Here is a 14,617-nt window from a genome sequence, read left to right on the forward strand (position 1 = left end):
GTCAATATTAATCAAATTACAGAAAGATTTATTAATTGCATGAATAGTACAACCATCATGCAGTGCGTGCTGCTGCTGCTGTTTTTAAATAAATTATTTTTTTAATCATTTCAGTCATTATCCCACCTTTCCCAAATCACAGCATCTGTAATGCTGTGATGAATAAAGAAGCAGGATAACATATGATGCAAGCTGTGTATGAAAGACTGTATGCTGTTTCAGTCAGCCACACCACCATGCAGCAGCACCTCTCCTTTGTGCGCTGACCTGCAGGGATTGCACTCAAAAGCTATTAATGAACACACACAACCAGACATGAAATTGCTAAATATAAACTAAGAAATAGGATTGAATATAAATGGAAGAAATGGCAACTACTCTGCTTGTAAGACGTACAGTGCTGTTACAAAATGTCACCATAGTCAAAGGCCCTGCAGTCTTACAAGCAATCCTTGGTATTTATTGGTGATGCAGGTTAATCCTGTCAACAAGGTTACAAGGTTATTTAATCTCATTGTACAACAGAGTTGCACAACAAATGCAGATTGTAGTCCCATTTTGCTACACATAAAAACACACAAAAAACAAACGGTATTATATATGGAGGGTGGAGTCTCATAGCCTGAGGAAAGAAGCTGATCTGAAGTCTGGTGGTTCAGCAGCTGATACTTCAGTATCTCTTTCCAGACAGCAGCAGGGTGAACAGGTTGTGGATGGGTGGGTCTATCCTTTTAGTATCCTGTGGGATCTTTGCAGGCTCCTCTTGTCATCAATATCACTGATGCTCAGTAGATGGGTACCAGTGATGTTCTGGGCGGTTTTAATCACCGGCTGCAGAGCCCTCCTGTTCTGTGTTGTGTACATCCCATGTTTGTAATGTTTCCAGTGAGGATGCTTTCTATTGCTCTTCTGTAAAGGTTGACAATAACTTGGCATGGGAATTTTGCCTTCTTATGTTTCCTTAAGAAGTACAGCTCTTTATGTACTGTACTTATATAATACTTATGTTTGAAAAGAGAAATGATCATTGGGATTTTGTGGCTGCTGTTTAATGTCTTCATACTATTGTACTGTGTTCATTATAATGCACCAACCGCCAAGTAAAAACCCTTGTGTGTGCAAACATACTTGGCAATAAACCATTTCTCATTCTGAATCTGATGTCAACGTGAAGAAAAATGAAATCTCTGTTGTTTGAGCTGAAAAGACATTGGACCCCTACCAATCCAGACCCACAGACTCATGGATTAATCAAGCCTCTAGCTATAATTGTATAGGACGGACTCAGAGGAGAGCTATTACTTAGTGGGAGCTACACTATGACCTCTTGGTCAACGGGCCAACAACACACAGGCAGGGAGGCAGTGTAGAGGATGAGTGGACCGATATCATGCCAATACTCTTCGGCAGTGCCTTTTTGAGGAATGTTCCCAACTGCTTTAAGTCATCTGATAGTTTTTATCTTTAAAATTGGGAGCAAAGATCAAATGAAAAAAAAGATGGAATATATTAGAAAGCTGACAGAAAAACAAACCCAGGGAGGAAACCAGGCCAACTCTAAGCTGATTGATTGGTGGCCAATAGAATTTACAAACTATCCTTAGAATCCAGTAGTGATGTCTTAGTCTCAGGTCATTGTTTCCTCTGCTTAAATGTAGTTATAGTAATACATGTGAACTAAAAGCTTCAACAAATTACACTTCACTGACGGGCTCTCCTGGATTTAACTTTCGATCGTATTTCCTATAGCCTAATGCCGTTTGGGATTCAAACTGGCACCCAACAGCCACACAAATGAAAGATTACTGGGTTAAATGTTCCCAGTTTGGGTTGATTTAACACAGATGGAATGGGCTACTGCTGAAAGGGAGTGCGGTTTTCAACACATTTCTTTTTCTCTGTGACATTCGTTAACCCTCATCTTTCAGGGCTGTGCTGCAGCTGCTTTCATTCAGCAAATATCATTTAAATAAATAACAGATTCTTCAGCATGCATGGTGCACTTTACGTTACCTGAAGGCAGAATCGTTGCACTGTTACAGGTCACAGAATCTGTCATGCTAGGAAATACGGCCTTCCAAGTTAGCAGAAATGCCAGGAGTTATTACTCTAACATGATGGATGGAGGACAAATATTTAAGCAAGGGACTCAAAGATAGATAGATAGATACATAAAATACATTTGCTTTACATTTACACCAACTGTTAGATCACTGAAACTGATTCAATATTGATGTTGTAAAGGTTGAGGCATAGTTGCTTCTTGCATACAAGGATTGCCACAATGAGTATGCTGATGAACACATCTGAGAGCAATACAGTTCACTGGAACAACTGTGTAGTATAATGTGATTGAACAATAATCAGTTGCAGGCACTTGAACGTGTGATTTAAAGTGATTTAAAATAGGCTAAGTCATAATTATGTCATGTTTAAAATGTGAATTCCTTTTATGGGACCCTTCACGAAGGTGGATAGTCGCAAAGTGCTGCAGTTGTAGGACAGCAGATGGCACCACTGCGCCGTTCTGTTGATCCCGCTTGGCACTGAGACGCGTCCACGTTGTTCCCACTGTCTGCCTCCGCTCTAGTTCCCCTCCCTCCTTCCATACCCCCTCACTCCCTTTCTCTCCCTCGGCTTACAGTATACACCTATCTTCCACAAGCATCAGCAGTCTCTCCTTCAGTCTCCGCGATACTCAGCGCTACTACGGCGCAAAACATGGCATTACTGCACAGTGAAGAACCGGTCTCCGCCGCTGCGCACCTCTGCGTCTTTCTGTTGATCACCTCGGCCTGGATGGCCGTGCCGGGACCCGTGCGCTGTGACAGCGGGGTTTTAAACCGGCGCGGCGGAGAGGACCGTACGTTTGACATGGGGGGAGGAGACGGAGGAACCTCGCCGGGCTTACCGACGGACGGTGACGAGGAAGCCGTCGGCGCCGAGAGCTCACCCCGCTTCAGGAGAGCGCTGTCCCGGGAAAAACAAATGACCCTGCTCAGCAGCTCGTTCGTACTCAAAGGGGATGCTACCCACAACCAGGCGATGGTCCACTGGACAGGAGAGAACAGCAGCGTGAGTATCCCCTAATTGTCCCGTCCCGTCACGATCCGCTGGTTCATGCACCATCACCAACATTCCCTCTTTGTCACCTTCCACCATCCATCACTACATCCACAGCGCACATCACCAGAAACAAGTTATTTTTCTCGCAGCAGGCTGCGGCTGCAGACGCACACTGCTCTCCATGGTGGGGGTTTTAAGCATCTAGGTGGTCTAGTTGGACGGTGCATGTTGTCTGGCTTTGATTAGGACTTTTAAAACGTTTTCATGTCAGCGGATCCACAATCAGACACGCTTCACTCTGTCGCCCCAGACTCTCATTGCATCACATGGTGGCCCAGGCTCACGAGCGTTTTTGTTATTGTCTGTTTACACTGTGCTGTGCAGGGACAGCATGGTGCTGAGATTACCTTTGTTTTAACTTCCCATTATTTGTGTTAATATTGTAACACTATTTAATCTGTTTTACTAATGTTCAATGGTGTCCTGGGGAAGTGAGCCACTTTGAGCAGCACAATAAAAAGCACTCATGCAAAGTGTATGGTGACATTCAGAAGTCCAAGGACGCCATTAGCCTGTGAGCGCAGAGACAAGGAGTGCGCACTAAACAGACAGTTCGCTGCTTGATTCAGTCACACGGAAGCCATGACTAAAATATTGATGGAGCGTTATACGTTCATGAATTTTGCAATGCCTTGGTTATTTGTGGTTTGAAACGCGACTTGGGTCATATGCAAATGGTTGTAGCCTACTTTTATGCCTTAACCGCCAGTGTCTGCCTATGCTATGCTATGTACTTATGCCAATAGCTGTGTGTGATGCCAAAGTAGATTTCAGACAGATACCGATATCAGAAGAAATAAGTTCCACTGGGATTGAACAGTGATACCAGCAGGGACAAAAATAGCACAACATCTGATGCATTTACTGAAGTCATTACTAATATTCCAGAGACACTGAATTAAGCTCCTATAAGGGGGTATTTAAGTGATAATATTGGAAATAAAAGAACATATATGATATGGTCAGTGTATGAATATTACAGTGATTTTTCCTGAGGGCCAGGTCAAGTGAGAGCAGCTACACCATGTAAACAAGAGCAGTCCTTGTGATGGATATTGAGAGACGCCGGGGGAATTTCAGTGGCAGTGCCTGGTGGGGACATCACTTGCAATCAGAGCCTTTTTGTTAGTAACACATTGCTGTTGTATTGGCAGTGGCTCTGGAAAACAAAATGACATAAGAGAGAAAATAATCTGACTGTGAAACAGCCAGAAGTCCTATTTTGCATCAAATTTGCTGAAGTTTCATTAAAAATGATTTGGTTAATAATGTGAACGGTGATATTTGCAGGTAACGTTCAATTTATTGGATTAGCAACCGAGGCAGGAGAGATTTCATGTAAAGCTGCTCTAGGCACCGTCACACATTGGTGGGTCCAAGCGGCAGGAAGAACTTAACAAAAACTTGAATTTCAGAAGTCATAAATCTTGCACCTGAGAGGCGGAAGATCGGTTAATTTGAACCCAGATCACTCTTAATAAACACTATCCCTATTTTTAGGCCTCTGCTTGAAAATTGCATACCCATACTAAAGAGAGTGCAGATCTCTAACTACAAGGTCTATTTTAATAATTTTGATGGTATAATACAGGTAAAACATGTGAGGTACTTGTTCAGATATGTAAATATTGTATATATGTTACTGGTTAATAGTGAATGAAGATGACACACAGCTCAAATTGAAAAGTTTCAGGTTCACCTGGAAAAAAAAGCACTTGTATTGAAAATATTTATTTGAAATAATGCAGATACAAGCCTAAAAATATGGCACAGTCATAGCACAACGTGTTTACAGTCTCCACAAACAAATTTTACTTCGATTGAGTGAAGCAGGCCAGCATAATAGAGGTCTGAGTACGGACAGTCAAGCCAAATTCTCATTTTTGGAACCAGCTGTTGCACTGCTCTATTCTAATTTTATATACTATATAACTATATATTAACTATATATTCACTTGTTTATCACTAAGAGTGTTCAATAATCCTAATAAAGCAGTTTGGCATCATTTTAAGCTATTTTGAGCCATTTTGAGCTCTCATATCTCTCCTCCATGGAATTTTATCCTCTGTCTGTGTCTCTGTCAGCCTTTGTAAGGCCTGTGATTGGCGGATTTCATCATGTGACACCTTGTTCAATGCGGAAGAGACTCCCGAAAGCAGTAGGCAGGTTATTTAGTAGATTGACAGACTTTTAGCCACTAAAAATCTCGATCTCTGCGGCACAACCCCCACGCATGAAACCATTGGTCCAGCAGGCAAATGCTGACCATTTCGTCATAGTTTCGACCAGGACCTTCATTTTAACACGGCATGCAGTGCAGGAGACGGGACTATATGTCTGAAGCAGATTACTATCAATTTCGAGCATTTTTCGTCACGAAAATCAACAAAAGGTACGCTGCGTTTCAATTGTTGCTGGGGAGCGGTGCTTTATATATGTAACTTTTGAAAGGTTTGACGGAGAGGAATTTGGAAGGTGTGATTCGACGCGCGGGGAATCCTCGTGCTTTTTCATGTATCAATCCGCCATGATAGCTGCCAGCTTTGTGATGGGAGATGCAAACGGAGTGCATAGATCGCTGATTTTTGGCGAAAAATACGTGATATTGTGGTCAATTTTCTAAACATCGAACAAAAAGTTCGGAAATTAGTGTTTGGTAGATTATTTCTCTATTGTAACAATGCTTCTTGGCAATACATTTATACCGTTGGAAAGCCTGTTTATTTACCTTTCAAACGTTGCCCCATTTGTAAGGAACATGCATTTCTGGGATGAGCAGCACAGCTGAGTATGTGGGTTGCGCCCATGAAAAATTTGCCAAATCTTCTCTGCCAATGCCAAACAGCTTATTCTGCTGTTGCTATTGACTCTTGTTTGGTGTTGTTTGGTGGATTGGATGATTGAAGTCTATCAGTAACAAGGAAGAAACAAGACATATTGGCAATTTTACAATTTATTAATTTAACAAACAGGAGCCTCAGTAGCGTGTGGAAGAACCATACACTGTTATGATGTGGTGTGTTCATGGACCCAAATGCAGACTCAGGACAGCAGAGTTCTATTTCAAACCAAGATCATTTATTTCTCTCAGTCAGGAGAAAAACAGGAAATGGTTAAAGTCAATAGGAGGCGTCTCCACGCGCTCCGCACGGGTCCAAGCCGGAAAGTGGCTAATCCTTCGGAGCGGCAGACGAAGCCGACAGAAAAACAGTCACACGTCAACACGGAGGCGCGTCCTCGCGCTCCGCTCGGATCCAAGCCGGAAAGTGGCTAGTCCGCGTCCGCGGCTGGCTGGCAGGCTGGATCGACTGTGTGATACCCGGGGCTCGACACAGGATTGCCAAGACTTCACAGTTGATCTCCGAGGAACAAACTGGAAGATTTCTTCGTGCAGGTGAAAACCCGAGGCTCGACACTGGACGGCAGGTAAGTTGAAAACAAAAACGGATTGTTAGTGGTGGAATCTCACAGAGTGAACAAACGGACAACTCACGGGTCGGAATACCATGTTGGTAAACGAACGGACTGACAACTGGAATGAGAGTGGCAGGAGTATTTATGTCAGCTGGAGATGATCACAGGAGATGAGGCACAGCTGTGCCTTCGGAGAGAGGCAGGGCAGAGGGCGGGACTCGTAGGAGGACACTACTGAGGGAAATACAGCAGAATTAGACATAAATCCTCACATACACAGCCACAACAGCCTGGCTCCTCCTCCTCATGCTGGTCACCAGCCTGCTCACACACTGCTGTGGGATGGCATTCCACTCCTCAAGCAGGATTTGTCGCAAGTCAGCCAATGTGGTTGTGTTGGTCACTCTGGCACGAGCAGCACGCGAGATTCTGCAACCAGTGGCAATCCCATTTCTCCACAGTCTGGGACCGAACTCCATCCTCTAAGATGAAGACGCTCGCCCCCACAGAGCGGTTTATCAGAGACTACCTCCAGAATTTGGGAGTAGAGAGGATGGAATGGCCTGCCAGCAGTCCTGACCTCAACCCAAGTGAACACTTGTGGGACCAGCTGCTCGTGCTAGAGTGACCAACACAACCACGTTGGCTGACTTGCGACAAATCCTGCTTGAGGAGTGGAATGCCATCCCAAGAACAGAGAAGGCAGAGAAGATTTGGCAAATTTTTCATGGCCGCAACCCACATACTCAGCTGTGTTGCTCATCCCAGAAATGCATGTTCCTTACAAATGGGGCACCGTTTCAAAGGTAAATAAATGGGCTTTCCAACGGTATAAAATTTATTGCCAAAAAGCATAGTTACAACAGAGAAATAATCTACCAAACACTAATTTCCGAACTTTTTGTGCGATGTTTAGTTGCTTATATTAGTTGGTATAATTGTGTTTGGAGTGTGTAAAAAGTGACTTAGATGACAGTGTTGCCCAGCTGTTGCTGTTTAATCTGGTATATAATATATGTATACATGCACAATATTCGCTATCGATATGTACATTTTTTCGACGATTTTTGCTACGGCACTTGAGCACAAAGGCCCTAAATTTGGGGGCGTCGTGTATAAGAGGGTACAGGAGTGTCAGGGAGTTTGTAACTGTCACGTTTTAAACTCTGAAGCTTCAAAGTTGAACTAAAGTTGGAGTTCTCTTCACTTTTTATGTCAAGGAATATAAGCTACGAAGATACCAGTTATTGTATTGTTTTTTTCTGAAGCCTATTTGTGAAAACAGCCTGGAGCCTCTGAGTGCAGTGTTGCCAACTTGTAGTCTTTCTCGCTAGATGAAGTGATTTTGTTTTCAGACCGTCTTAGCGATATTATTTTTAAAAAGTGACTAGCGACAAATTTGGAAGCAAGAAATATATTCAAATATATTATGTTGTAGGCAAATTCATATCCAATGCTGCTCAGAGTAGTCAAATCACAGTCCATGGCTCTTCAACCAACGGTATGGGGTCTCTTCCTCTCCCCTGGCTTTATTCGCAGGCAGTCTCTCTCTTGCTTTTCTTTGTGGTTGTGCAGCCGACAAAACCACAAAGTTGAAGTTAATGAATGTGTAATAAATCCATATACAAACGAGCGCATGACGTCATCTGGTGACTTTTGGAGCTAGTACGAGCTAGTAAGAGTAGGCAATGCCAAGACCCAATCCTTCCCACCTGCTCGATCCATTCTGCACATGTGAGGGCGGACCTACCCAGTATGGCTTGTGGGAAGACACGTGCCTATTCTGCCTCCGATTGCTAAACCACTGGCTGCTAAACTCGCGTTAACTAAGCTAACGATTTTGCTCCCGTAGTCCGAAGGGAGGCTAACTCGGTCTGAACAACGGTGGATGGCAGCGTGTGAGAAAATGACCCTACTTCTCACTTCATTACCTCAGTAAACATTGTAAACATGAGTTTATGGTCTCAATCTGTAGTTTCAAGTTTTCTTCAATACAGCATGAGTAGTAAGTAAATTATGATCCATTTAAAGTTAAATAGACCATAAAGCTTTTAACGGGTTGCTATCCTACCAGAGTCATATACGGCATCTCTACGTCGCTCCTCCGCCAGCCAAATATGGTCACTTCCATTTACTGGTTGCAAAAGTCAAGATGGCGACGCTAACACGAACACTAACTGCAAAAAAACATTACAATTATTATTATTTTTTAATTTGGTAATTACAATTAGGCTACCAAACAAGAAGAATAAACAACACACCAAATAATATTGGTTTATTTAGTAAAAGTTTATTTTGATTTCAGTTCAATCAAACTGCCCAAAGCCACTTTTGAGGACAAAGCACTACAATACCATAATGACTTGTGGGATTCCAGTACTTTGGCATTAAGACTGGCCATTTCAGTAATAAAAAATATCATTCTCTAAATAGACTGCAGCTTTTCTTGGGATGAACTTCCCCGTCGACATCTTCTCTTTTTTAAAAAGGTTTTAACTGAGGGAATTAGTCTGCAGGAATCCTAGCACTCTGGCTCTGTCAGCCATAGGAGGTTTGACTTATCTTCAATTAACTTGTGGTGGGTATGTACTCTGAAAGGTCAATAAGACCGAGTTCATCCCAGCTTCATAAACACAGACGAATGGTACCATGCAATTTCCCTTAGGCTGACATTTATGAGTGGCACACAGATTGATTGGTGGGAAAATGAATCCCTGCCTTCTCTCTTGTTTCATCATTTTGTTTTTGGAGTCTTTGAGGTTCCAAATTTGGGTCCACAGCGCAGATGACTTCTGTTTTCACATCAGCTTTGATGATGGGTTCATTTAACTTAGTTTTTTGTTGATTACCTTATAGTGATCACTACATCATTTCATCATCATTATAATATGTGTATGTGTGTCCTGGCCGACCTCCATCTCTTGCCAGGCTGCAAGGTGTTTTGACAAGAGAATGAATTGTTCATCTAGTTTTATAGTAAAAGTTCTGTTATTGAAAATAACTCTGGTGCACTCCCCTCTGTCCCTGTAGCAAAGACGGCGATAGACACTTTGGCAAGTCTTGGTTGGTCAATTGATGGCTTAGAGCATGGAACAGCTTTCCCTCAGGCACTCTCCAGACGTGTCCTTGAAGAGCAGAGATATCTGTACGTGTGTAAGGGTGGTTGTAGAGTAAGGGCATGGAATTCAAGGAAAACAGCAAAACAAGTGCATATGGAATCTAGATCAGAAGACAAGTGCAATAGTAAATAGTGCCTTTCCTCCAGGTTCTAGATCGGTAGCATTATAATAACTAGTGCAGTGCGAGGCCTGCGGTGTTGCTGCATCTTTCTCAAGAACCGCTCATACAAACACACTCGACAGAGCATTTTCCTGGGTCCTGAGCAATACACCTGCCATGTACCAAGTCGCAGCTATACGGTCAGAAACACCAGTGAAAAACACCCAGTCAGACTTTAAAGTCTGTCTGGGGGCCCAACTAAAAGGGCCACAAACAGCTACAGGTTCATTGTGATGTTTAAGTATTACTAGTATTACTAGTATCACTTGTAACTCATTGAACCCCAAAATAACCAAAGCACTGAAACAACATGCAAATCACCTGTAAACTACTAATGTGTGTTTCTACTTCAGAGGAGAACATTGCAGTATTAACCTGAAAGAGAGATTGTACTTGTTATGTTGCAGATTCTACTCACTACTTATGGCAGCACTGAATGTTTGGACTTGGGAAAAAACAACCATAGTCCCAACAATTACAAGAAGAGAAGCATCATGAAACATTGTCACAGCCAATCATTGTTAGTTGTTGTAGTTGTTGCTCTTATCTTTGTCTGTTCAATCATTGTGAATGTTACTGCTGATGCCAGTAGTTCTCAAAGTGTGGGGTGTGTGCATGATGCAGTACTACTGTTTTGACGTCGGAATCTTTTTCATAACTGAACAGTAAACACATTGGCTATAACAATAGTAATGTGTTCACTCAGACAGATAGTCTGTCGCTTTACAGAATAGACAAATATTTGACAGGGATGAAAAGAAAAACAAGGATGAACAAGACAACGTTCTCAGCTCAAAGTAATGAAAAGAAAAAATGATGAAGGGCAGGGCCCAACATTTCAAAGCTACATTCATAGATTTATTATTATAAATAATAATTTACAGATTACCTTCCACCTTCTCTTCCACTCGCTCTCTCACACACACAGAAACATTTTCAAAGAAAAGTGCTACCAGACAGCTTATGACTACCACAGTAGTCGACCTAGACCTTGAACCAGTGCTGTCTTAATGTACATGAATGTTTGATAGAAGATGTGAACAGACATTTGTTCTACAGGTAAATGCCACCACTTAAACATGCACTCCAGTTATTTAGTGTTCTTCCATACAATTGGATGACTTGCAAGTTACAGATCTGAAAAATAATCAGTATGGGTCAAGCTCCAAAATTGCATCCAACACTTTCCATAACGCAAATTGATGAGGTCTTTTATCTAATAATCTTAATCTTAGGTCCACTTACTAGCTTTTCATGGCAACTCCAGCAAACTCCATCAACTGATGAAGACAGGGAGATGTTTCAAAGCGCAGTCAAAAGATCATTTAAAATCAAGATTGTTTTGTCAAATATTTATTTCCATACTACATAATACATATATGTCCCTGTGTCAAATGCAAGAGGACTCTCTGAGACATTTGAGCCCCTTATGCACACGTTGGGCTGAGGGAATTACCCTCAGCTGATAGTATTGTGAAGTTTATTACCTGGTTACAATAGAAAGCTCGGAAGTGGTAAAAAATAACAACGGGTAAACAGACATGGAAGGAGCAACCGCAACTAACTTAATGATGCTGTTTTGATGAAAAGGAGTAAATAGATTATTTGACAATTACCTTCTGTCCACTCAGCGAGATCAGAGCGTCGTTCAAATAAGTCAGTCCCTTCAATGTCGTCGTGGTGAAGTAAATTGTACGTAACATGTTTTGCCGTTGTTAATGTAATGAAATGTCTAAAAAAAAAATGTTGCCCAATCCTATTACCTCTATTATACCATTTCGTCCCCACACCCAAGCACTCACCAGGTGAGGGTCCAGGGCCTGGGTTCAGGGGGGCAGTGGGATTGGGCCACAGACTACACCAGTTTATTCTTGGATTGTTATACAATGCTACACATGGGACCTTCAACATTGATTTGAATATTATAGGTCTAAGGACATTTCAGGAAATTAGGATATTATTTCCAATAGAAAAATATAATGCATCATCTTCACTGACACAGATATAAACATGCATGCATGCATAGTTTGTGAGTCCCAGAAGACATCCTGAGATGAGGCCGTATGACATGATACCAGCCTCCACTATTGAAAGGACTCCCTTTGTTCCCCTCTCTCTCCTCTCTCTGTTGATTAGCCCCAGGGAACTGAGCTCTATTCGTCTTCCCTCTATTTCTATCTCCTCTCTATGGTAATAAACAGCATCACTATCTGTGTGTGTGTGTGTGTGTGTGTGTGTGTGTGTGTGTGTGTGTGTGTGTGTGTGTGTGTGTGCGATGTGTGCATTTGTATCAGTGAGGAAACAGCACTCCACATTTAATAAGGTTTCTCTATTTTGCATGTATTGATTGTTCCATGGAGAGACCGATTATACATTTGTATTGCGCTCACACCGCTGTTAAATGTGCGAGTCTGTGCGCTTGCACGTGTGTGTTGCTGATTTCTGGTGGGCTGTCCCACAGTAGCCTAAGTGATTAATGAGTGGCAAAAGGGACGCTGACAGTCCAAACTCTCTACTACCCTCTGATGCCATAGGGGAATTGTGGGTAATTCCTGCCACTTTAAGAGCCCTCCTGTGGGGGATAAGTGGTAGTAGAAGAACAACACTGAATTTATTGACTCATAAATGTTCAAGGATTTAAAATATATAAAAACTGTATAAGAGTAAACGGTAATCCCTCATTCACTGTATGTCCAAGCATCAGTAGATATAACCATGCAGCTTATCAGAACCAAAGATAGTTTGGAATACTGAAATAATGTAGTGAGAACATGATATCAATTTTGATATTCATATTAAATAACAAGACAAAAGTACAAGCTGCATTGTGTGTCATCTGACCTGGAAACCACACAGTGCATGTGCCCTACGTATACGACGACGGCTCCACAACCGCTGAGAGTTCTGGGAGAGGATGTGGACATGGTGGAGGAGTATAAGTACCTGGGTGTCTCCATCGACAGCAGACTGAACTGGAAGGCCAACATCAACGCTGTGTACAAGAAGGGGATGAGTCGACTCTTTTTCTTGAGGAAACTTCGATCCTTCAACGTGTGCAGCAAGATGTTGGAGATGTTCTACCAGTCTGTTGTGGTCAGTGCACTGTACTTCGCCGTAGTCTGCTGGGGGAGCAGCATTGCAGCCGGAGACACCAACAGACTTAACAAACTAGTTAAGAAGGCCGGCTCCATCATCATAGCAAACAAGACAATCTGGAAGAGGTGGTGGAGAGGAGGACACTGAAGAAACTATTGTCCATATTGGATAACCCGGACCACCCTCTCCACCACCTACTGCAGGGACAACGGAGCACTTTCTCCAACAGACTGATCCAGCTCCGCTGTCACAAGGACCAATACAGGAGAACATTCCTGCCCTCTGCTATAAGACTCTATAATAAATCACCTCTGGCCAAATCAAACACAAGACTATAACACTGCTACACTGTTGTTGCTGCTGTTGGTGATCTTATGCACTACTGTTTTGTTATTTTTTCCTACTTAGTTAATTGAATATGATTCTATTTAGTGTATATACTGTGCATTTTTATTTACTTTATTTTCTTAAATTGAATAGGTCCTGCTCTGTTATTTTATTGTATTTTATTATATTGTATATAGTGTGCATTTTCCATACTTAATATTTTTATTTTATTGTGTAACCTTGTTTGCTGCTGCCACAGACACATGTCCCCTTGGGGATGAATGAAGTATATTTCTATTCTATTTTATACAGGACTAATCACGATAGAGTGGCCCAGAAGGGGCTGGTCGGGGAGCAAAAGTCATACAATTGCAACTTTTTTTGAGAATTAATGCACTTTGATGAGGAAGAGGACATTGTGTAACATATTCCAATTAGCATGATTTGCAAAGTTGATATCAGTGAAGGCTGATGGGAATATAATTAGTTTTGCAGGTGTTTGTTCATAAACCAAAGCACTGGACAAACTGACATTTGGACCTGATGATGGCACTATCGGAAAAGATGAGGAATCACCAAAGTTATTTGATTTCATCCTGAGGGGAACATTAATGTCTGACCCAAATTCACTTATTGTTGAGACATCTTGCTCTGAACTAAACATGTCAGCTTGCTAGTACAGTTATGAAAGGTGAGGGCATCAATGAATCACGTTCCAGATGTTGTGCCAATCCATCCAGTAGGTGTTGAGATATTCCAGGATGATCATTCGTCTAAATAGATTTGTCATCACCATTTCTCTTCCTGATCTTTCCCTGCCTTTGTTGGGTTCGCGCTTCTTTACAGATTATTTTGCTTTCTAACTGGAGACAATATCAGGTGATAGCACCTTTAACCCTCATCTTCCCCTGCTTTCCACTATGCACTCAGGTTACCTTGCCAACACTACCTTCAGATTGCAAGCACTGTTTTAGCCAATCAGGTCAAAGGATAATCTGCCTGCAGGATACATCTAATCAAAACATAATAAGGTCCTATATTTGCATGGTAGATCATGGCTCATGCAGGTGTGTAGACACATGTAAGCTGTGTGCTCTGTGTCTCCAGTCACACACGCATGCACATGCACACACACTATCTAGCTCTTCAGGGTCCTTACTTAATGTAAAAGGCATTTGTTCACGCTTTGCATACCGAGTAGACGGTTCATTTGGCTTCTAGTTGTTCTGTGGTGGAACATTGTTTGCACATGTGAAGAGAGGCTTTCTTGTCATTTGTCTTTTCTGTCCTCGTTCATCCTGCTTAAGAAGACACTCCAAAAGCCAGACTGTAAATCATCAGATGTGTTTCTTTGGTTCGTTTGGTCGTTTTTCA

The 14,617-nt window shown here is 42.1% G+C and overlaps 1 protein-coding gene across 1 annotated transcript in view; it reads left to right on the forward strand.

Moving 5' to 3' along the window:
• The first annotated feature begins 2,721 nt into the window (after positions 1–2,721).
• The window catches only part of sorcs2 (sortilin-related VPS10 domain containing receptor 2), a 284,143-nt gene continuing 272,247 nt past the window's right edge, over positions 2,722–14,617 (forward strand). Inside the window, exon 1 of the mRNA XM_076087245.1 lies at positions 2,722–3,075. Coding sequence (XP_075943360.1) covers positions 2,722–3,075 — 354 coding nt within the window. The remainder of the gene's footprint in view (positions 3,076–14,617) is intronic.

Source organism: Anarhichas minor, unplaced genomic scaffold (genome assembly GCF_050575085.1).
Source record: "Anarhichas minor isolate MPS153535 unplaced genomic scaffold, ASM5057508v1 ptg000009l, whole genome shotgun sequence".
Classification (NCBI taxonomy): domain Eukaryota; kingdom Metazoa; phylum Chordata; class Actinopteri; order Perciformes; family Anarhichadidae; genus Anarhichas; species Anarhichas minor.